Raw genomic sequence first — 16,133 nt, 5'->3', positions numbered from 1 at the left:
ACTACTGGCTCTTGAAGACGGTCACACTCTGCCATAAAACCATTTGACAGGTCAGTCTTGTGCAGAGTGGCTTCTCTATTTGATAGATTACATTAATGTAGTAGGCTGAAGATCCCTATCTCAAAAACTGAGTCTTTGAAAATGGAAGAAAGTCAAGCTTTTATTTTTAATTTAATTGTGAATAGAGGATACTAGTGGTTTCTCCTGAATGCCAGAATACATATTTACTTTTTATTTTTGGCATATGTGAAGTCATATGAAAATATTTTTTTGCCACATAGAATTATAACTGAAAAATCAGGTCAAGAAATTAAATAGACTTAGCCTGAGCTGACGGGAGACATGTGTTAAGTATGTCGCTGGCTTTAAAACATTCTATTTGACTTGAAGAGTCTTTTTCAAATTTTATGTAGTTTGCCTATAATAGACAGCATAGTGGACACAATGTTGGACCTGGAATCAGGAAGATCTGAGTTCAAATTCAGCCTCATATACTTAGTAGCTATGTAATTCTGGGCAGGTAACTTCACCTATGTTTGCCTCAGTGCCCTCATATCTAAAATGGTCATTATAGCACCTACCTTCTAAGATTATTGTGAGATTCAAATGAGAATTATCTGTGAAGTGCTTAACATGCTGCTTGACTATCACCATCATCATCATTATTTAGAAAGACTCTAAAGGCTCAAAGTTTTCGCTTGCCCTATGGACAGTTAGGACATCTTAGTCTAGGTGCTTATTTCTTTGCATGAACAAAATAGATATTTGAAAACAAAGATTTAAAAAATGGTAGAATTGGTTGTAGAGTTGACAAGCCTGCCACCGACAACTTTTTGTACAAGTCCTCTAAGATGGGCCCAGCTCTGTAATGGAAAGAACACTGCCTCTGGATTCAGAAGACCTGGGATTTCTGTTGTCATGACATTAGGCAATCAAACAACCAGCAAGTATTTTTTTTTTAAAGTTCCTACCATGTGACAAGCATTATATTAGATAGTAAGGTACAAATGTGAAAAAAAGGGACCAATCCTTATTAACAAAGATTCCCTTACCTTCCTTGGGACTCAGGCTTCTCATCTGTAAAATGAGGCCAGTGGAGTTAGATGGCCTCTATGGTCCCTCTGAGCTCTGAATCTCTAAATTTCATAATCTGTAAAATAATCAAGTTAACTTTCTGTGTGAGCTTTGGCATTTCTCTGGGTATCAACTTTCTCATTTTAGAGATGAAGAAATTAAGACCCAGAGAATCTCAAAAAAAAAAGGGTTGGGGGGTAGAGCACTGGCCCTGGAGTCAGGAGGACCTGAGTTCAGATTCAGCCTCAGACACTTACTAGCTGTGTGACCTTGGGCAAGTAATTTAATCCCAATTGCCTCCAATGAATAAATAAAATTAAATAAATTCATAGAATTACAAAAGAAACAAATTATTTTTTAAGGGGGGGGGCAGCTAGGTGGTGTGATGGATAGAACATTGGCCCTGGAGTCAGGAGGACCTGAGTTCAAATCCAACCTCAGACACTTGACACTTACTAGCTGTGTGACCCTGCAAGTCACTTGACCTTGATTCCTTGTCAAAAAGCAAACAAACCACAAAAAAACCCCAAAACTCAGTGGGTCTTAATTTCTTCATCTCTAAAATGAGAAAGTTGGACTAGATTAGGGGTTCTTAAATTTTTATGTGTCATGGACTCCTTTGATGGGGGAAGCCTATGGATTACTGAAAAATGTTTTTAAATCAATAAATTAAATATAGGCTTGCAAAGCATACCAGATATACTGAAATAAATATGAACAGTTTTTCAGATCAGACTTCACAGACTACCTCTAAGATCTGTCCATGGATCCAGATTAAATAGATCTGGGGTAAATGACCTTCCAACTTGAATATTTATAGTAATGATGATGGTGATGATGATGATGATGATGGTAACATTCATGCCAGACACTGTGCTAAGCACTTTACAATTATCATCTCATTTGATCCTGTCTGGGGAGTGAAAACTTGAAAACTTCTCAAAATGGATCTTATAAATTGGTGTCAGTTCTGACTGTCTACTTCACCTCTCCCCTCCCCACCTCCATTTCTGCTGTCAATCAGCAGCAAGCCCTTTTGAGGAGTCTTTTAACCTCCAACCTTGCTGGTGACTTTAGTCCCTCCCTTCTTCACATTGTCCATTTCCCATTTCCATGTTATTTGCCATTGAGGAAGATTTTCCCGGGGGGGGGGGCACGAGGGGGAGGGAGAAGGGGGTTTGACTACATTAGGGTATAAATTCTTGTTCTGCCTTTTATAATGTGGCTCTTCCTCATGATCAGTCATGGGGAAGAACACCCTCTTCTCCCAGGGAAGAGAATAAATTCCTGTTCTTATACTAAGAGATCTCTGTGTCCTTGATTAAATTTTAGATGAGGTTTTTCATCACAAACAATCCTTACAACAACCCTGGGAAGTAGGTGGTGTTATTATTCCCATTTTGTAGATTGGGAAACTGGGACAAATAGAAGTCAAGTGACTTGCCCAGCATCATATAGCAAATAAGTGTCTGAGATGGGATTTGAATTTAAGTGTTCCTGATTCTGGATTTTACTGGGCATATATGCCCTTGTTTTCTGTGAATCCTCAAAAAATACTTTTTTTCATTGAAAAAGTACTTCTGTTTGGGTTGAATATCATCCTGTGTTTTGGGCAAGGAAGGGAAGAAGTGGGAAGGTAAGCAAAAAATACATTGTATCTTAATGATAAAAATTGCACCATGATGGTTGAGCTGCCACTAAATAAACAAACAAACCAGGATTGAAATAGACATCTGCTTTCATATTCTTTTTTTTTTTTTTTTTGGTCTTTCATTTCAGAGCCTGGCTAAGCTTACCGATGGTTTCAGGAATAGCTGTTGTATTTCAGACTCTCTGCAAGATCTGTCCCATAATTATGGTTCAGTTGGCGGCTCTTGTCTACCTCAACAATACTGTGACGCTGGTTCTCAAACTGACATCATTGGAGAGGTATGCTGGCTGACAGAGATGAAAAGAGCTTGAGGAGAGGGGGAGAAAAAAGGCTGCTTTTATGTTGCCATGATTTATTCTGTTTTCATTTCCTATTTTAATTTAAAAAATATTTGGGCCGTGTGTGTGTGTGTGTGTGTGTGTGCTCTCACACACTATACAGACTAAAGAAAAAATTCCATCTCCCCATGTTTCTCTATTAAACTTAAGTGTATACTGCTCACGATTTTTGTGCTTATGATTTAGGTGGCTGAGTTGCTGGGTTTTCTTGTTGATGGTGTGATTTACAGGCATTGTAGCAATAGTGACTGCTGTCATTCCTGAGGGGATTTTAGTGACATCTATCTTCCCTGAAATATCTATACATTTAAAAGGTGGTATATGGAATACCTCTTTCTTCCTTTTTTTAAAACCATACCTGTGATCTTAGTGAAACTGGGAGCTCCTGGGTGAGGAAACTTACTCAGGATAGTTAGTTCGTTTTGTGCTTTGCAATTTAAAAGTCTCTGAGAGGTGTCTCAGGGGACTGTGTAGTTAACTGAATTGCCGAGAGTCACACAACCTGATTATATTGGATACTGTCCTTGGAACTCCAGTCTTCTTGACTTTGAGGCCAGCTTCCTACTCGCTATACAATATTGCCTCTTATGTATTCAAAGTCTAATTGAATTGAAATTACTTTTACTTATGAACTCTGGGAAGTGGTCTGAGATCTTCTGAGAAGGTAAAGGTGTGTGACGTGAACTCAGGATGGAATTCACTGAGAGATATAATCTTTCCATCTTTGAAAAAAGAAAAGTAACAAGGTTTGTTTTTCTTCTTGGAAAAACCCATTGGAATGTAAGCTCCTGGAGGGCAGGGGTGGTCTTTTGCCTCTTTTTGTATCTTATGTACTCTATGCTCGGTGCCTGGAGCTTGATAGGCACTTTAATAAATATTTATTAATTGATTGAGCTCATAAAGTTAACATTCAGATTCTCTTGAGGAGCTGGAGAGGCCTGATAATGATGAAATAAAATAATTAGAATATTTTTTTATGAAGGAAAAAATCCTATCCCTCTAACACCCCCAACCAACTTTTTCAAACTCCTTAATGTCATGAATAGCAGAATACTTTTGGTGTGTGATTTTTGGCAAGTGGGTTCACCCCTCAGCCTCACTTTTCTTATTAATAAAAATCAGAAAGTTGTGTCATAGGTCACCTAAAAGTCCTGAAAACAGAATTTCAGGATTTATACCCTGACACATTATGCCTGTTGGTTACTTCTGTTTATGGTTCAGGTATTTTAAAATGCCTTTGTATTCTTGAGAGTTCAGTTTTCATTAATTAGCAGATGGAAAAATGCAGCATAGATCAGGGGAATGAGTCTTGGCTTTGGAATCAGTGGATATGGATTCAAATTCTACCTGTTAAATTACTACCTGTTAGACTTTAGACAAACAGCTAGGTGATGCAGGGGATAAAGATCAGGCCTGGAGTAAGGAAGACCCATATTCATGAGTTTGAAGCTGGCCTCAAGCACTTATTGGATGTGTGACCCTGGACAAGTCATTAATCCTGTTTACCTCAGTTTCCTCATCTGTAAAATGAGCTGGAAAAGGCAAACCACTCCAGTTTCTTTGCCAAGAAAACCCCAAAAAGGATCATGAAGAATCAGGCATGACAGAAACAACTGAACAAGAACAAAGACCTTAGATAAGTCACTTAGCCCATTTGGCGATCTATAAAATGAAGAGATTGGACCAAATGTCCCCTGAAAGCCCTGCCAGGTCTAGATCTTAGTTCTTACAATTTTCTGACTGTAGGCTAGTTTTTCATTACCATAAAAAGAACAGGAATCAGTAATGAGATCTTGCTAAGGAACAGCAGGGTAATACTGGAATATATAATTTAACCTATAAGAACTATGTCTCATTTTTGGATTCCATGATTTTAAAAATAGTAACTTGAAAGGCAGTTGTGTCTAGAAAACCATGAGTTCAAATACTTCCTTTGCTTGCTTAAGTTCCTGAGTCCCTCAATGCCCTAGGAAACTGTTTGTGAGATCTTAAGTTACAGATGAGATGCTATCTGCATCAGTGGGAGGAGTTTTTACATTGGGATTTCCCTTCCCTGAGAAGGGAAGACAAAGGGAGAGTGGAATATAATTTTGGTTCAAAAGAGAGAAATAAAAAGTCGCAATGAAAGAGGCTTAAAGAAATGAAGATTGCAGAATCTGGGAGAGAGATTTAAGTGATGACTTAATAGTAATGTGGAATATAGATATGTTCTAAAAAAAAGAAAGGATAAAATGTTCATGTCTTCTGAGAATAGTATAAGAGATACTAACTGAGGCTGTTGGACAAGTATGTAGTTTAATGTAATTTTTTTAAGCATCTTTTAATGGTCTTGTCATTAATCTTAAGGATTAGATAGTAATAATAAATGACCTGTCTTGTGTTTTATGGTTCACAAAGTACTTTCATATACACTCATTTAATTCTTAAAACAACCCTCTGAGTAAGGTATTGCCATTATTATTTTCCTTATCTTGTAGAAGAGGAAATTTATGCACACAGTGATTAAATCACTTGTCCAGGGTTTGATAGTAATTGGACTTGAAAATCCAAGTTTTCTTACTGAAGGCCAGTTTTCTTTCCACCATACTTAACCTCTTTAGCAAAAAGGGACTCAGAGGTCTTAATTTTCTGGAACTATTTAAACATGTTATATTCTGATTGGGTTAGGAAAATATATATGTGACAGTATGAAAATTTTCTCTTCTTGGAACAGCAGTATGCTCATATAATCAAGAGGGAAAACCAAACCATGCAGACCCATTGAATGTCACTGATTTCAAAGCTCATATTCCAAAGGTTAAGCTTTTTAATAGCAGCTGTAATATATAATCTCGGAAATTCTAGTCAGATTGACATGTCTGCCCACCAAGCTGAACACACAAGATTATGTAGTGCAGCCGGCACTGTAATGGATATAGGGTCTGACCGAGCTAACTGTTCTTATCATGACTACTATTATTCACTTTTCTGTACATATCAGTGTTGAGTTTGCATTTCTGCTAATATCATTACAACTATTACAACCATTAGAACTACCACCACCACTACTACTACTATGACGATGATTACTACTACTACTACTATTTCCCCTATTAGATGTGAGCTCTTTGAGGAGAGGGATTGTGTTTTGTCTCTTTGTATCTTCAGCTTTTAGCATAGTGCCTGGCACATAGTAAACCTTTAATAAATGTTTATTAACTGACTGGTGATGATAATGAAGAGTTCTACTACTACTGAAAATGATGATGGTGATGGTGGTGATGGTGATGATGATGATGGTGATATTGATGATGATGGTGATGATGATGATGATGATGATGATGGTGATGATGATGGTGATGGTGATGGTGGTGATGGTGGTGGAGATGATTTCTTGGACCAGGCCTATAATTTTTTTGGCCTAGGATGTTCTCTGTTTTAATGTCTATGATTATAATAGTAATAATTTCAAAAGTTTAACTATGTTGTTGATTATGTTCAGCATTTAACATGCATAATTATTAAATATATAAATATATGCATGCGCATGCCAAATCAGCAGGAATTTGTTAAGCATCTACTAGGTTCCCTGTACTATACTAAATATTGAGCAGACTATGAAGGGCAGAAACAGTTCCTATCCTCAAGAACCTTATAATCTAACAAGACAACAACATACAAGTAGCAACGTACAAACAAGAAATATGCATGTGACACACACAGACAGACAAAGTCTCAGAAGGAAGACACTAACATTAAGTGTTACCAGGAAAGACTTTTTTTTCAGAAGGGGAGATTTTAGCTGAAATGGAGTAGCCAGGGAAGCTAGGAGAAAGAGATGAGGAAGGAGAGAATTCCAGGTACAGGGAATAGCCGGTGAAAACTTACATTTACAGAGTCAGCAGGTGGAGTTTATCTTGTGCCAGGAACAGCAAAGAGACCATTGTCACTGGATTATTGAGTAAACTGAAGGGAGTAAGGTATAAGAAGACTGAAAAGGTAGGAGAGAGCCAAGTTATAAAGGTTTAAAAGCCAAACGGAAGATTTTAATTTTGAACGTGGAGCTAGTAGGGAGCCACTGGAATTTCTTGAATTGGGGGGAGGGTCTGCTGATGACATGGTTAGAGCTACACTTCAGGAAGATCATTTTGCTGACTGAGTGGAGAATGACTGAACTAGTGAGAGACATAAAGCAGGTAGGCAGTAATTCCAGGCCTGACTTGACTAAGGGCTTGTACCAGGGTGGCAGCAGCATCAGGGGACAGAAGGAGCCATATCAAAGAGATGTTACAAATGTAAAGCCAACAGGATTTTGGCAACAAATCAAATTTGGGAGGTTTTTAAGAGAGAGTGAAGAGTGAATGATGTTACCTAGCTTCTGAGCCTGAGTGACTGGGAGGATGGTTGTGTCCTCAAAAATAATAAGTTAGAAAGAGTGAAGGGGTGGAGAGGATAGATGAGTTCAATTATGGATATGTTGAGTTTAAGATGTGTGTAAGACAAGGCATGTCTCTAAGCAGTTGGAGATAACATGACTTGATCTGGCTGGATAAATGGATCTGAATGATAATTGAATTCATGGGAGCTGATGTTATCAGAGAGAGAATAGAAGATGACCCAAGACAAAGCTACTATAGTTATATTCACAAATATGTATATTTGTTATCCTTCTCTGCAACCTATAGCCTCAGAGAGGCTTATAGCCTGGCTCAGTGAGATGTATATGTCTCAGGTTTTCCTGACTCTAGTCACAACACAATGTGTGTGTGTGTGTGTGTGTGTGTGTGTGTGTGTTTATGTGTGACACAACCTTTCAGGACTAAGTAGCTCTCTAAGACTCTGAGTTACGGAATAGGTGCCAACCTGCTTTGGTTGAAGAGGTATTGTGATCTGGAAGTTGCCTTTGTCAGTGAAATCATGGGTCTAAGTCCCTTTCCCAGTAAATTGTATATGCTTTATCCTAAGTCATTCCTCATATTCTATTCATATGGCTTGGTTTTCCTTCCTAAATGTGTAACTCTGTATTCGTCCATATTGGAACATTGCAATTTTTTAAAAAATTTGTTCAATTTACAGAGTTTTGTGAATTCTGATATTTATTCTTATAATCTCATCATCTCCCCAATCTGTGCTCATGAGCACATAGAGCATATGCTGTTTTCCCATAATAACCACCATTCATAAACATAATATGTGATACTGGACCTGTACTTTTTCCTGAGCCTCAGATATTTATTACAGAATGTCTTATCCTGTTAATTTGTTGCACTAACGTGATCACTAAAAGATAGACGATCTCTGGCATTTATTATTTGCACTTAAATCTTTCATATGCCATTTAAACCATCGTCAAAGAAAAACGCTAATCTTTTTTTTGAAAAAACATTGTAGTAACAGTTTCCTAAAAGAGGATTTGGGAAATTTTCCTAACTAAAAATAACCATAACCTTTGATTGAAAATCATTTCTTTGCTAAGATCATTTGAAAGATTTTTTAAAATGTTATTATTTAGGTGTAAAAGTTTAGATGGATTTTATATAAGCAAGATGAGTCACTAATATATTGTTTTCTTCTCCCCTTTCAACCTTTTACACCTCTTCTTCTATACTTTAAGTTTGGCTTTGATGATAAAACAAGACTTGTAGACAGAGTTCGACTTAATTGGCAATATGAAGAGGCCAAAAAGAGGTAAGAAGTGCTTTTTTTAAGAGAATCATATTCTGTTTATCAAATTTAAATTTTATTGATGGTGAATGAAAGACTTTAGGGGTATTTTGATACCAATTTAAAAATACTATTAAAATTTTATTGCCTCCTATTGATGATAATGATGAAATGAAGTCATTAGATTGTTCACATTGATGGAAACAAATACCAGAATTATCCCTTCCTTTTCCTACAGTCTCCTTCTCCAAACTTTGTTAGTGTATTTCATGTTATAAATAGCAAACTAATTTTGAAAAAACATATTAAAATACCCAGCTCAGTAACAAAATCCACTGACTTTTAAGTGTGTTTTTATCATGATTACCACTCATGATCGTCTATATCATTGGAAGTAGTGGCAAATGTAACATAAAACAATGAACCAATCAAAATCCTTAATAGTTTAACAAGTGATTTTTAAGGTTTTGTCTCAATATAGGCCTGTCTTTAATTCTTACAATGGAAGTTAGAGAAAATATTTCTGTATTTTAATTTTCTTCAAAAGGCCTAACTGCTATAGTTTCTTTGGTGTTGGAAAACAAAAAATAATGTATGGTTTCCACAAATTATTTTTAACATCTGCTCTGCTTTAGTTTGTAAGAATTTGAAAGAAGGATTTCTTTATCACCTGCTCTATGGATAACGTGTCTTTAGAAAACCAGAAATGAGACTGCTTTGCCAAGCCAATCCAATAAACATTTATTAAGCACCTACTAGTGTCAGACTCTGTGCTAAGCACTGAGGATACATTTCATAAAAAGAAAGACAGTCCCTGCCCTCAAGGAACTTAAACTCTAAGAGGGGAAATAAGCCACAAAAGGAGCAGGAAAGCTGGGGGAGAAGGGAAGCTTCGAGGCCTCTCTCTCAGTGGAGCTGGAACCAGACTGAATAGCAGATGTAAAATGGAGTTAACTGAGTCCGATTTCTGCGTTCTGTGAAAGAAGGCATTGGAAGGGGCTTGGTACTCCTTCCAGCCTTTTAATCAAAGGAGGAGAAGAGGTTGAGGGAAATGTTACCAGTAAGATTTGAGTTTACTGCCCTGTGATTAAGCGTAGAAGTGATGAGCTTATCCTGGGAAGGGGCATCTTGTTCCAAGGAGTTGAAACCAGGGAAAACATCAGATGCAAAGTGGCAGACATTCTGCATATTATCTTATATTATTGCGCGTTTCCTCTGGCTTTATCCACAGAACATGAGTGAAAATAAGTGTTGATAGGGGAGGCCAGGTAGCAGAGCGAGTAAGAGCACCAGCCCCAGTGTCGGGATGACCTGGGGATCAAACCCGGGCTCAGACACTTAGCACCCACCCAGAAACACCTGGCCGTGTAACCTTGAGCAAGTTACTTAACCCCAATTGCTTTAAAAAAAAAAAAAAAGAAAAGAAGTGTTGGTGAATAATCATGGGTTTCTCGTTCATGGTTTCCATTTTATTGATATTTTTTTGTCACATTGTCCCATGTGCACCTTGGGAAAATATTCTCAAACCAAAGTATTCTGATATATTAGAAAGAAAAATTATTTGCAAAAAGAATAGGTAGTAGTAACTGGTATTAAAATATTTTCTTTGCCCCTTCCTCAAATGAAACAGACTTTCTAATGTCAAAAAATAGATGTGATTCTAGGAGATGGTTATTCCCACTGCCACATAGTCCAATTGGACCTATCTATATACTTTACATATCTAGAATCTCATTTTGTTGTTATTGGGTTTTTTTAATTGTAAAAATTGCCATTAAAACAAATCATATGACTGAAAAGTAAAAACTTTGGCCTTCTGTTTGGCAGCTATTTTTATAGCTTGGTTCTGTTTTTTTGCCATCATACATTAGAATGTTAGGCTTTAAATTTCCACATGAACTCTAAAAAGCTTATTTGCCTAGACTAGTTATCTCTGTGGTCACATACTTCATTTATCATGCATTCCTTCTCTCTAGCTTGCTGCCATTTCTGTAGAGTCTTTGTCTTTACTAAATATTCTTGTGTTCATTCTTGTATGTTTCTACTGAAACTGCTCAGTGTGGGTGCAAGGAATTCGCTGTGCTGTATTAAAACTTGGAAAAGAGATCATCACTACAGTCAAGTTTATTGTTACATATTTCGCCGTGACCTTTACTTATCAAATATAGCATGATATTTTCTTGCAGTCTAAAAATGAATACAGAAATAACCTTGTTATACTGATTAAAAATATATTTAGGGGCAAGATAGAGTATGTGAGAAAAGAGTTTATTTAGAGCAACTCTATGGCAGTCAGTCGAGAAGCATTAATAAAGTTCTTATCGTTTGACAGGCTCTATACCAGGGGTGGGGAATCTGTGGCTTCTAGGTCCTTGGGTGCGGCCTTTTGACTGAGTCCAAGTTTGATGAAACAAATCCTTTTATTAAGGGTATTTGTTCTGTGAAGTTTGAATTGAGTTAAAGGGCTACACTTGAGGCCACATGTGGTGTTTTCCACAAGGGTTTCCCACCCTTCCTCCCTACTAAGTACTGGGTTAAAAGTTAAAATCATAATATGATCCCTGTCCTCAAGGAGCTCACATTCTAATGGGGGAGATAACATATAAATAACTAGCTCCATTTGAGATATATAGAGAATGAATGGAGGAGTCTTACAGGAGAAGGCACTAGTAATTCATAAACCAGAAAAGGGCCATTGGAGAAGGCAACAAGGGGAACAGGCTTTTGAGTGGAGTCTTGAAGGAAGCCAGGAAATCTTAAGAAGCGGGGTTGAGGAGGGACTGTTCTCTTTGATGACATGTATGATAAGTCATTACAAGCCGTTATCTTGGTAAGAGGAGGGTCCTCAGATTCTGCATTGTAGAAATGATTGCCTATTGTCCCCGGACTCTTTCCACAGTGGGAAAGAGATTCTTCTTGCACATCAGAGTGAGTCACAGGAGAACTCTTTAGTCCCTTTTTTATCGTGAGACTTTTTGGTCTGTTCTTGGCCCTCTTTACACCTTTTTCTATACTCTCTCCTTTGGCAGATTCATTCATTTCCATCACTTCAGCTACCATCTCTATGCAAATGATTCTCAAGTCTTTGTCAGAAGGAGGTCGCACAGTGATTATGGATATTTAGTTTCTCCTCCATCATATCTGACTCTTTGTGAACCCATTTGGTGTTTTCTTGGTAAAGATATAGGAGTGGTTTGCCATTTCTTTCTTCAGCTCATTTTACAGATGAGGAAACTGAGGCAAAAAGGATTAAGTGACTTGCCCAAGGTCACACATCTAGTAAGTGTTTGAGGCCAGACTTTAATTCAGGAAGGTATGTCTTCCTCATTCCAGGCCCAGTGTTCTACCCACTGTGCCACCTAGCTACCTTGACCATAGATGAAATGGTAATAATAATGCTCTAAAATTAGCCACCATCACATACTAAATTGAAGCCAAATTGTTCCCCTTGAAATTCTCTAAATATGATATTTCATCTCCTCTCTCCATGCTTTTGCCGCCCTGTCTTTTATTTCTAGAATGCTCTCCCTCCTTTCCTTTGTTGCTTAGAATACCTTCCTCCTTTCAGAGCAAGTTATTTTTCTAATTTTTTTTTTTGAGGGGGGAAGGCAGTTTTGGTTAAGCGACTTGCCCAAGATCACACAGCTAGTTAAGTGTCAAGTGTCTGAGGTCAGGTTTGAACTCGGGTCCTTCTGATTTCAGGGCCAGTACTCTGTTTACTGTACCACCTAGCTGTCCCTCAGAGCAAGTCAAATGCCACCTTCTAACACAGACCTCTGCTGATTTCTATTTCTCAGAGCCCTTCCTTGAAATTACTTTGATTCATTTTTTATAAATGTTATATTTACTTATCTCAGTTGTTTTCTCTCAGGAGAATATAAACTTTTTAAGAGCAGCAACTGGTTTTATTTTCCCAATGTCGATCACATAGTGGACATTTAATAAATTCTGCTAAATTGGGGGAAAATCATCTTTGATATAAGAATAATTTGCATATTGGTTTTTGTCCTATAAATTGTTGCTTCTAAAGTATTTGAAAAATCCCATCTCTTATGTGTATTAATACCCCTTTAGGCCGGTGGATTCTTCAGCAGGAAATAATCCTTGTCACCATTTCTCATTTATATACCTCCCTACTAGCCTATGGTGTCAGTTCTTCTCTCAGATCTCCCCTCCGTCTCCCATTCTTACAAAGTCGACATCCTTTAGATCATCATTCCTCCCCTGCCCATCTTATACTGTTACTTAATTATGTCTGCCATATATTGATGTCTCATATTATGTATGTGTGGCTTGCTTTCTTAGAGATATTAGAAGTTTCTTGAGAACAAGCAACTTGTTATAATTCCATGTTTTCCTTAACTAGGGGCTATTATAGTCCCAAGCTTAGTTAACTGAAGTTACTTAGTTATTGAAGTAAAAATATAGATATGAAGTTCATCGGATCTGTCTGACACAGGAATTTTTTAAAATGCCCTTCCTACCAGGTCATATCTCCATGTCTCTCCACTCTGACAATAAGGTCTTGCATTTTTAAAATTTTTTTTGAGAGAAAATCTGCGTGTGTTGCAGGCTATGGACTGACTGTTAATGACATCAAGGCTCATGAACAAAGATTCTTGCAGCAGTGAGTCCAGGTTTTTATTATAACTACAGTTTCTGAGTGATTTTTAGGAATGCCTCCAAATAAGGCATGTGATTATAGCAATATAGACTAAGGATCCAAGTAGTGGTAAATTACTTTGGCAAGAACTGAATCTAGCATAGAAGTTAAAATTCCGCTGCTTCAGTAGTGGGGAAATACAAACAAATCCTGGTGTTTTTCACATTCTGCTCACTGATCTTTCCACTAACTGCCCCAGATAGTACCATAGCCCTGATTTTATGCAGCATTATCACTGGCAAATGAAATGTTCTGCAAAGTTACTTCTAGCGAAAAATGTATGCCCTTCCCCAAACTAAAAATCTTTTTCTAATTTAGATGAAATTTTTTTCTAAGATACTTTAAATTCCCAACTTTCATAGAAGCATTGGAAACATAATTTAAACTTTTAAAAATCTGTTATGTACAATTTGGTATGTATGCACACACACTCACGTTTAATGTAATAGTACCAGTGTTGCCCTGCTTAATTCTGCTTTCCTTCAGGACTTCCTTCTGCCCCTCTCTGGATATTTAAAAGTTTTATTAATGTTCCTTTCTTCTTCTTCTTTTTTTTTGCATCACTATCACTAACTTCGAAGTCTCCTTCTCCCCCAAATAAAAGGTCTTCTTTGTAACAAAAATATAGTCTAAATAAATTTGTGTTGTAATGGTTATGTCTGGATGGTTCTAATGACTCAAAGTTTTCATCATACTTATCCAACATTGTTCTGTATGTGGCAATAAATAAAAAAGGGGGTTTTGTGCTTTAACATTTTCCTATTTCCTCCCTGCATTTCAAACTCTCTTTTATCCCTTCTTCTGTGACCATTGATCTACCTCTAACAGCCCACCTACACACCTTCGAGTTGGCTTCTTGTAATTTTCTTTGGGCTTTGGAACAGATTTCATAGATCATTGGATGATAAGGATCAAGATCTGTATAGGACTTCAGAGGACAGTGTGTTCAACCCCCTTATTTACCAAAAGTGTCAAAAATGCTTGTTTTTTTAAGAAGGCTCTGAATGGGGGCTTTTTGACAACTGAACTGGTCTCTGGGTATAGGGACTGGGTTCCAATGGGTCAAACACTGAGAGAACATTAGAATTAATTGAATCAATGGGATAAGAAATTTCAAAATTCAGCTACATCTTATTAAAGTGGAAATAGCTCATTTTTGGTGGAGGACCTGGGACTGAAGAGTTTCCATTTATTTTTTGATTTACAGCAAATGGAGAATTTGTGTCACAAAGTTTTGTCATCACTGTTATGATTAGTTGTCATTTGACACTCATAAGAATGGATTGCATGAGTCTGAAGTGTATGGAAGGAAAGCTACTCTCTCTCAAAATAAGGCTATGCTTTTGCTCACCAAAACAGGCCTTAAACAGAGAAGTTCCCTAATTTTGAGGTTTAAATTTTCCTGTTTTGATAGGAAACATGTAGTCTGTAGCTATTTCATAGGGCACAGATGACTTCTCTTTACATGAGGGCAATCATTGCAGAATTGTCCTATAATGAACAGTTTCTATAGAAGTACAGCCGATTCATACTGAAACAAAACAGTTGGTTCATCCAGTTTTCTAAGTCTCGTTTCATTCTGTTAGGGCCCAGGAAACATATTGGTCCTGCAGTTCATCTGCTGACAAGAGGCCTTGCTAAAATATACAGTTCAGCCAGACATCGGGACCTGACTTTACTCTTTTTCTCCTGACTAAATTTCCATGGTGTCTATAAACACGCCTACATACAGACATAAACAAATTTTGCAGCTTTGCAACTGTATGTGATCATATTATACTGTGAATCTGGAGTAGAAATAATTATTCATATTATAGATTTTCCCTTGTGGAACTTTGAAGTTCTCTTATATACTTATCATGTATTGTAACAGGCATTCCAGTTTGTGCCTAATAACAATAACATTAATAAAAGCTAACATTTATTTAGTGTTTACTTTGTGCCAGGCCCTGTGCTAAGCTCTTTATGATTGTTGTTTCATTTAGTGCCCATAACAACTCTGGGAGATAGGTGTCATTTTTATCCCCATTTTATAGATGAAGAAACTGGGCAAAATAGAGGTTGAGTGACTTGCTTAGGGTCACACAGCTAGTAAATATCTGAGGCCAGATTCGAACTCAGGTCTTCCTGATTCCAGGTACGGCACTTTATCTGTGCCACTCCGTTTCCTAGATAGTAAGGTCCATGAGGACAAGAACTATACCTTATCTGAATTTTGCATTTTTCCTAGCATATGGAACAGTGCTTGGCACATTTTCAGCATGTTTGCTGTATTGAATTTTAATTTAAAAATTTTAAAAATTTATTTTATTTGCAGTTCTGAATTCTTTTTCTCTCCTCACCCCCTTCTCTCACACATAGAGAAAACAGGAAAAGACAAAATTATTGCAATTATGTGTAGTCTTGCAAAACAAATTATTACATTAATTAGCCATGTCCAGAAAAAAAAAGAAGAAAATTCACTACACTCTACACTCTGAGACCATCAGCTTACTATATAGAGATGGATTTCATGTTTCATCATGAGTCATTTAGAATTGTGGTTGGTCATTGATAAGAGTCATTGTTGATGAACGTTATTAATTACTAAGTCTTTCAAAGTTTATTTTATAAAATATTCTTTTTACTGTATAAATTATTCCCTGGTTCTGCTCACTTTACTTAGTAGAAGTTCTTACAAGTCTCCCCAGGATTTTTCAGAAACCATACTCTTAATCCTTTCTTTCTTTCTTTCTTTCTTTCTTTCTTTCTTTCTTTCTTTCTT

At 37.0% G+C, this 16,133-nt stretch overlaps 1 protein-coding gene across 6 annotated transcripts in view; it reads left to right on the top strand.

The window, feature by feature from the left end:
- The window catches only part of WWC3 (WWC family member 3), a 220,977-nt gene that overhangs the window by 141,630 nt on the left and 63,214 nt on the right, over positions 1-16,133 (top strand). For all 6 annotated transcript variants that reach the window (XM_069066930.1, XM_069066929.1, XM_069066932.1 and 3 more), the window contains exons 7-8: positions 2,854-3,003; positions 8,657-8,730. In XM_069066930.1, coding sequence (XP_068923031.1) covers positions 2,854-3,003; positions 8,657-8,730 — 224 coding nt within the window. The remainder of the gene's footprint in view (positions 1-2,853; positions 3,004-8,656; positions 8,731-16,133) is intronic.

This window comes from Petaurus breviceps, unplaced genomic scaffold (genome assembly GCF_028583685.1).
Source record: "Petaurus breviceps papuanus isolate PSGF00001 unplaced genomic scaffold, PetGlider_PUasm1.0 90731, whole genome shotgun sequence".
Lineage (NCBI taxonomy): Eukaryota > Metazoa > Chordata > Mammalia > Diprotodontia > Petauridae > Petaurus > Petaurus breviceps.
This window is presented reverse-complemented; position numbering and strand designations above follow the sequence as displayed.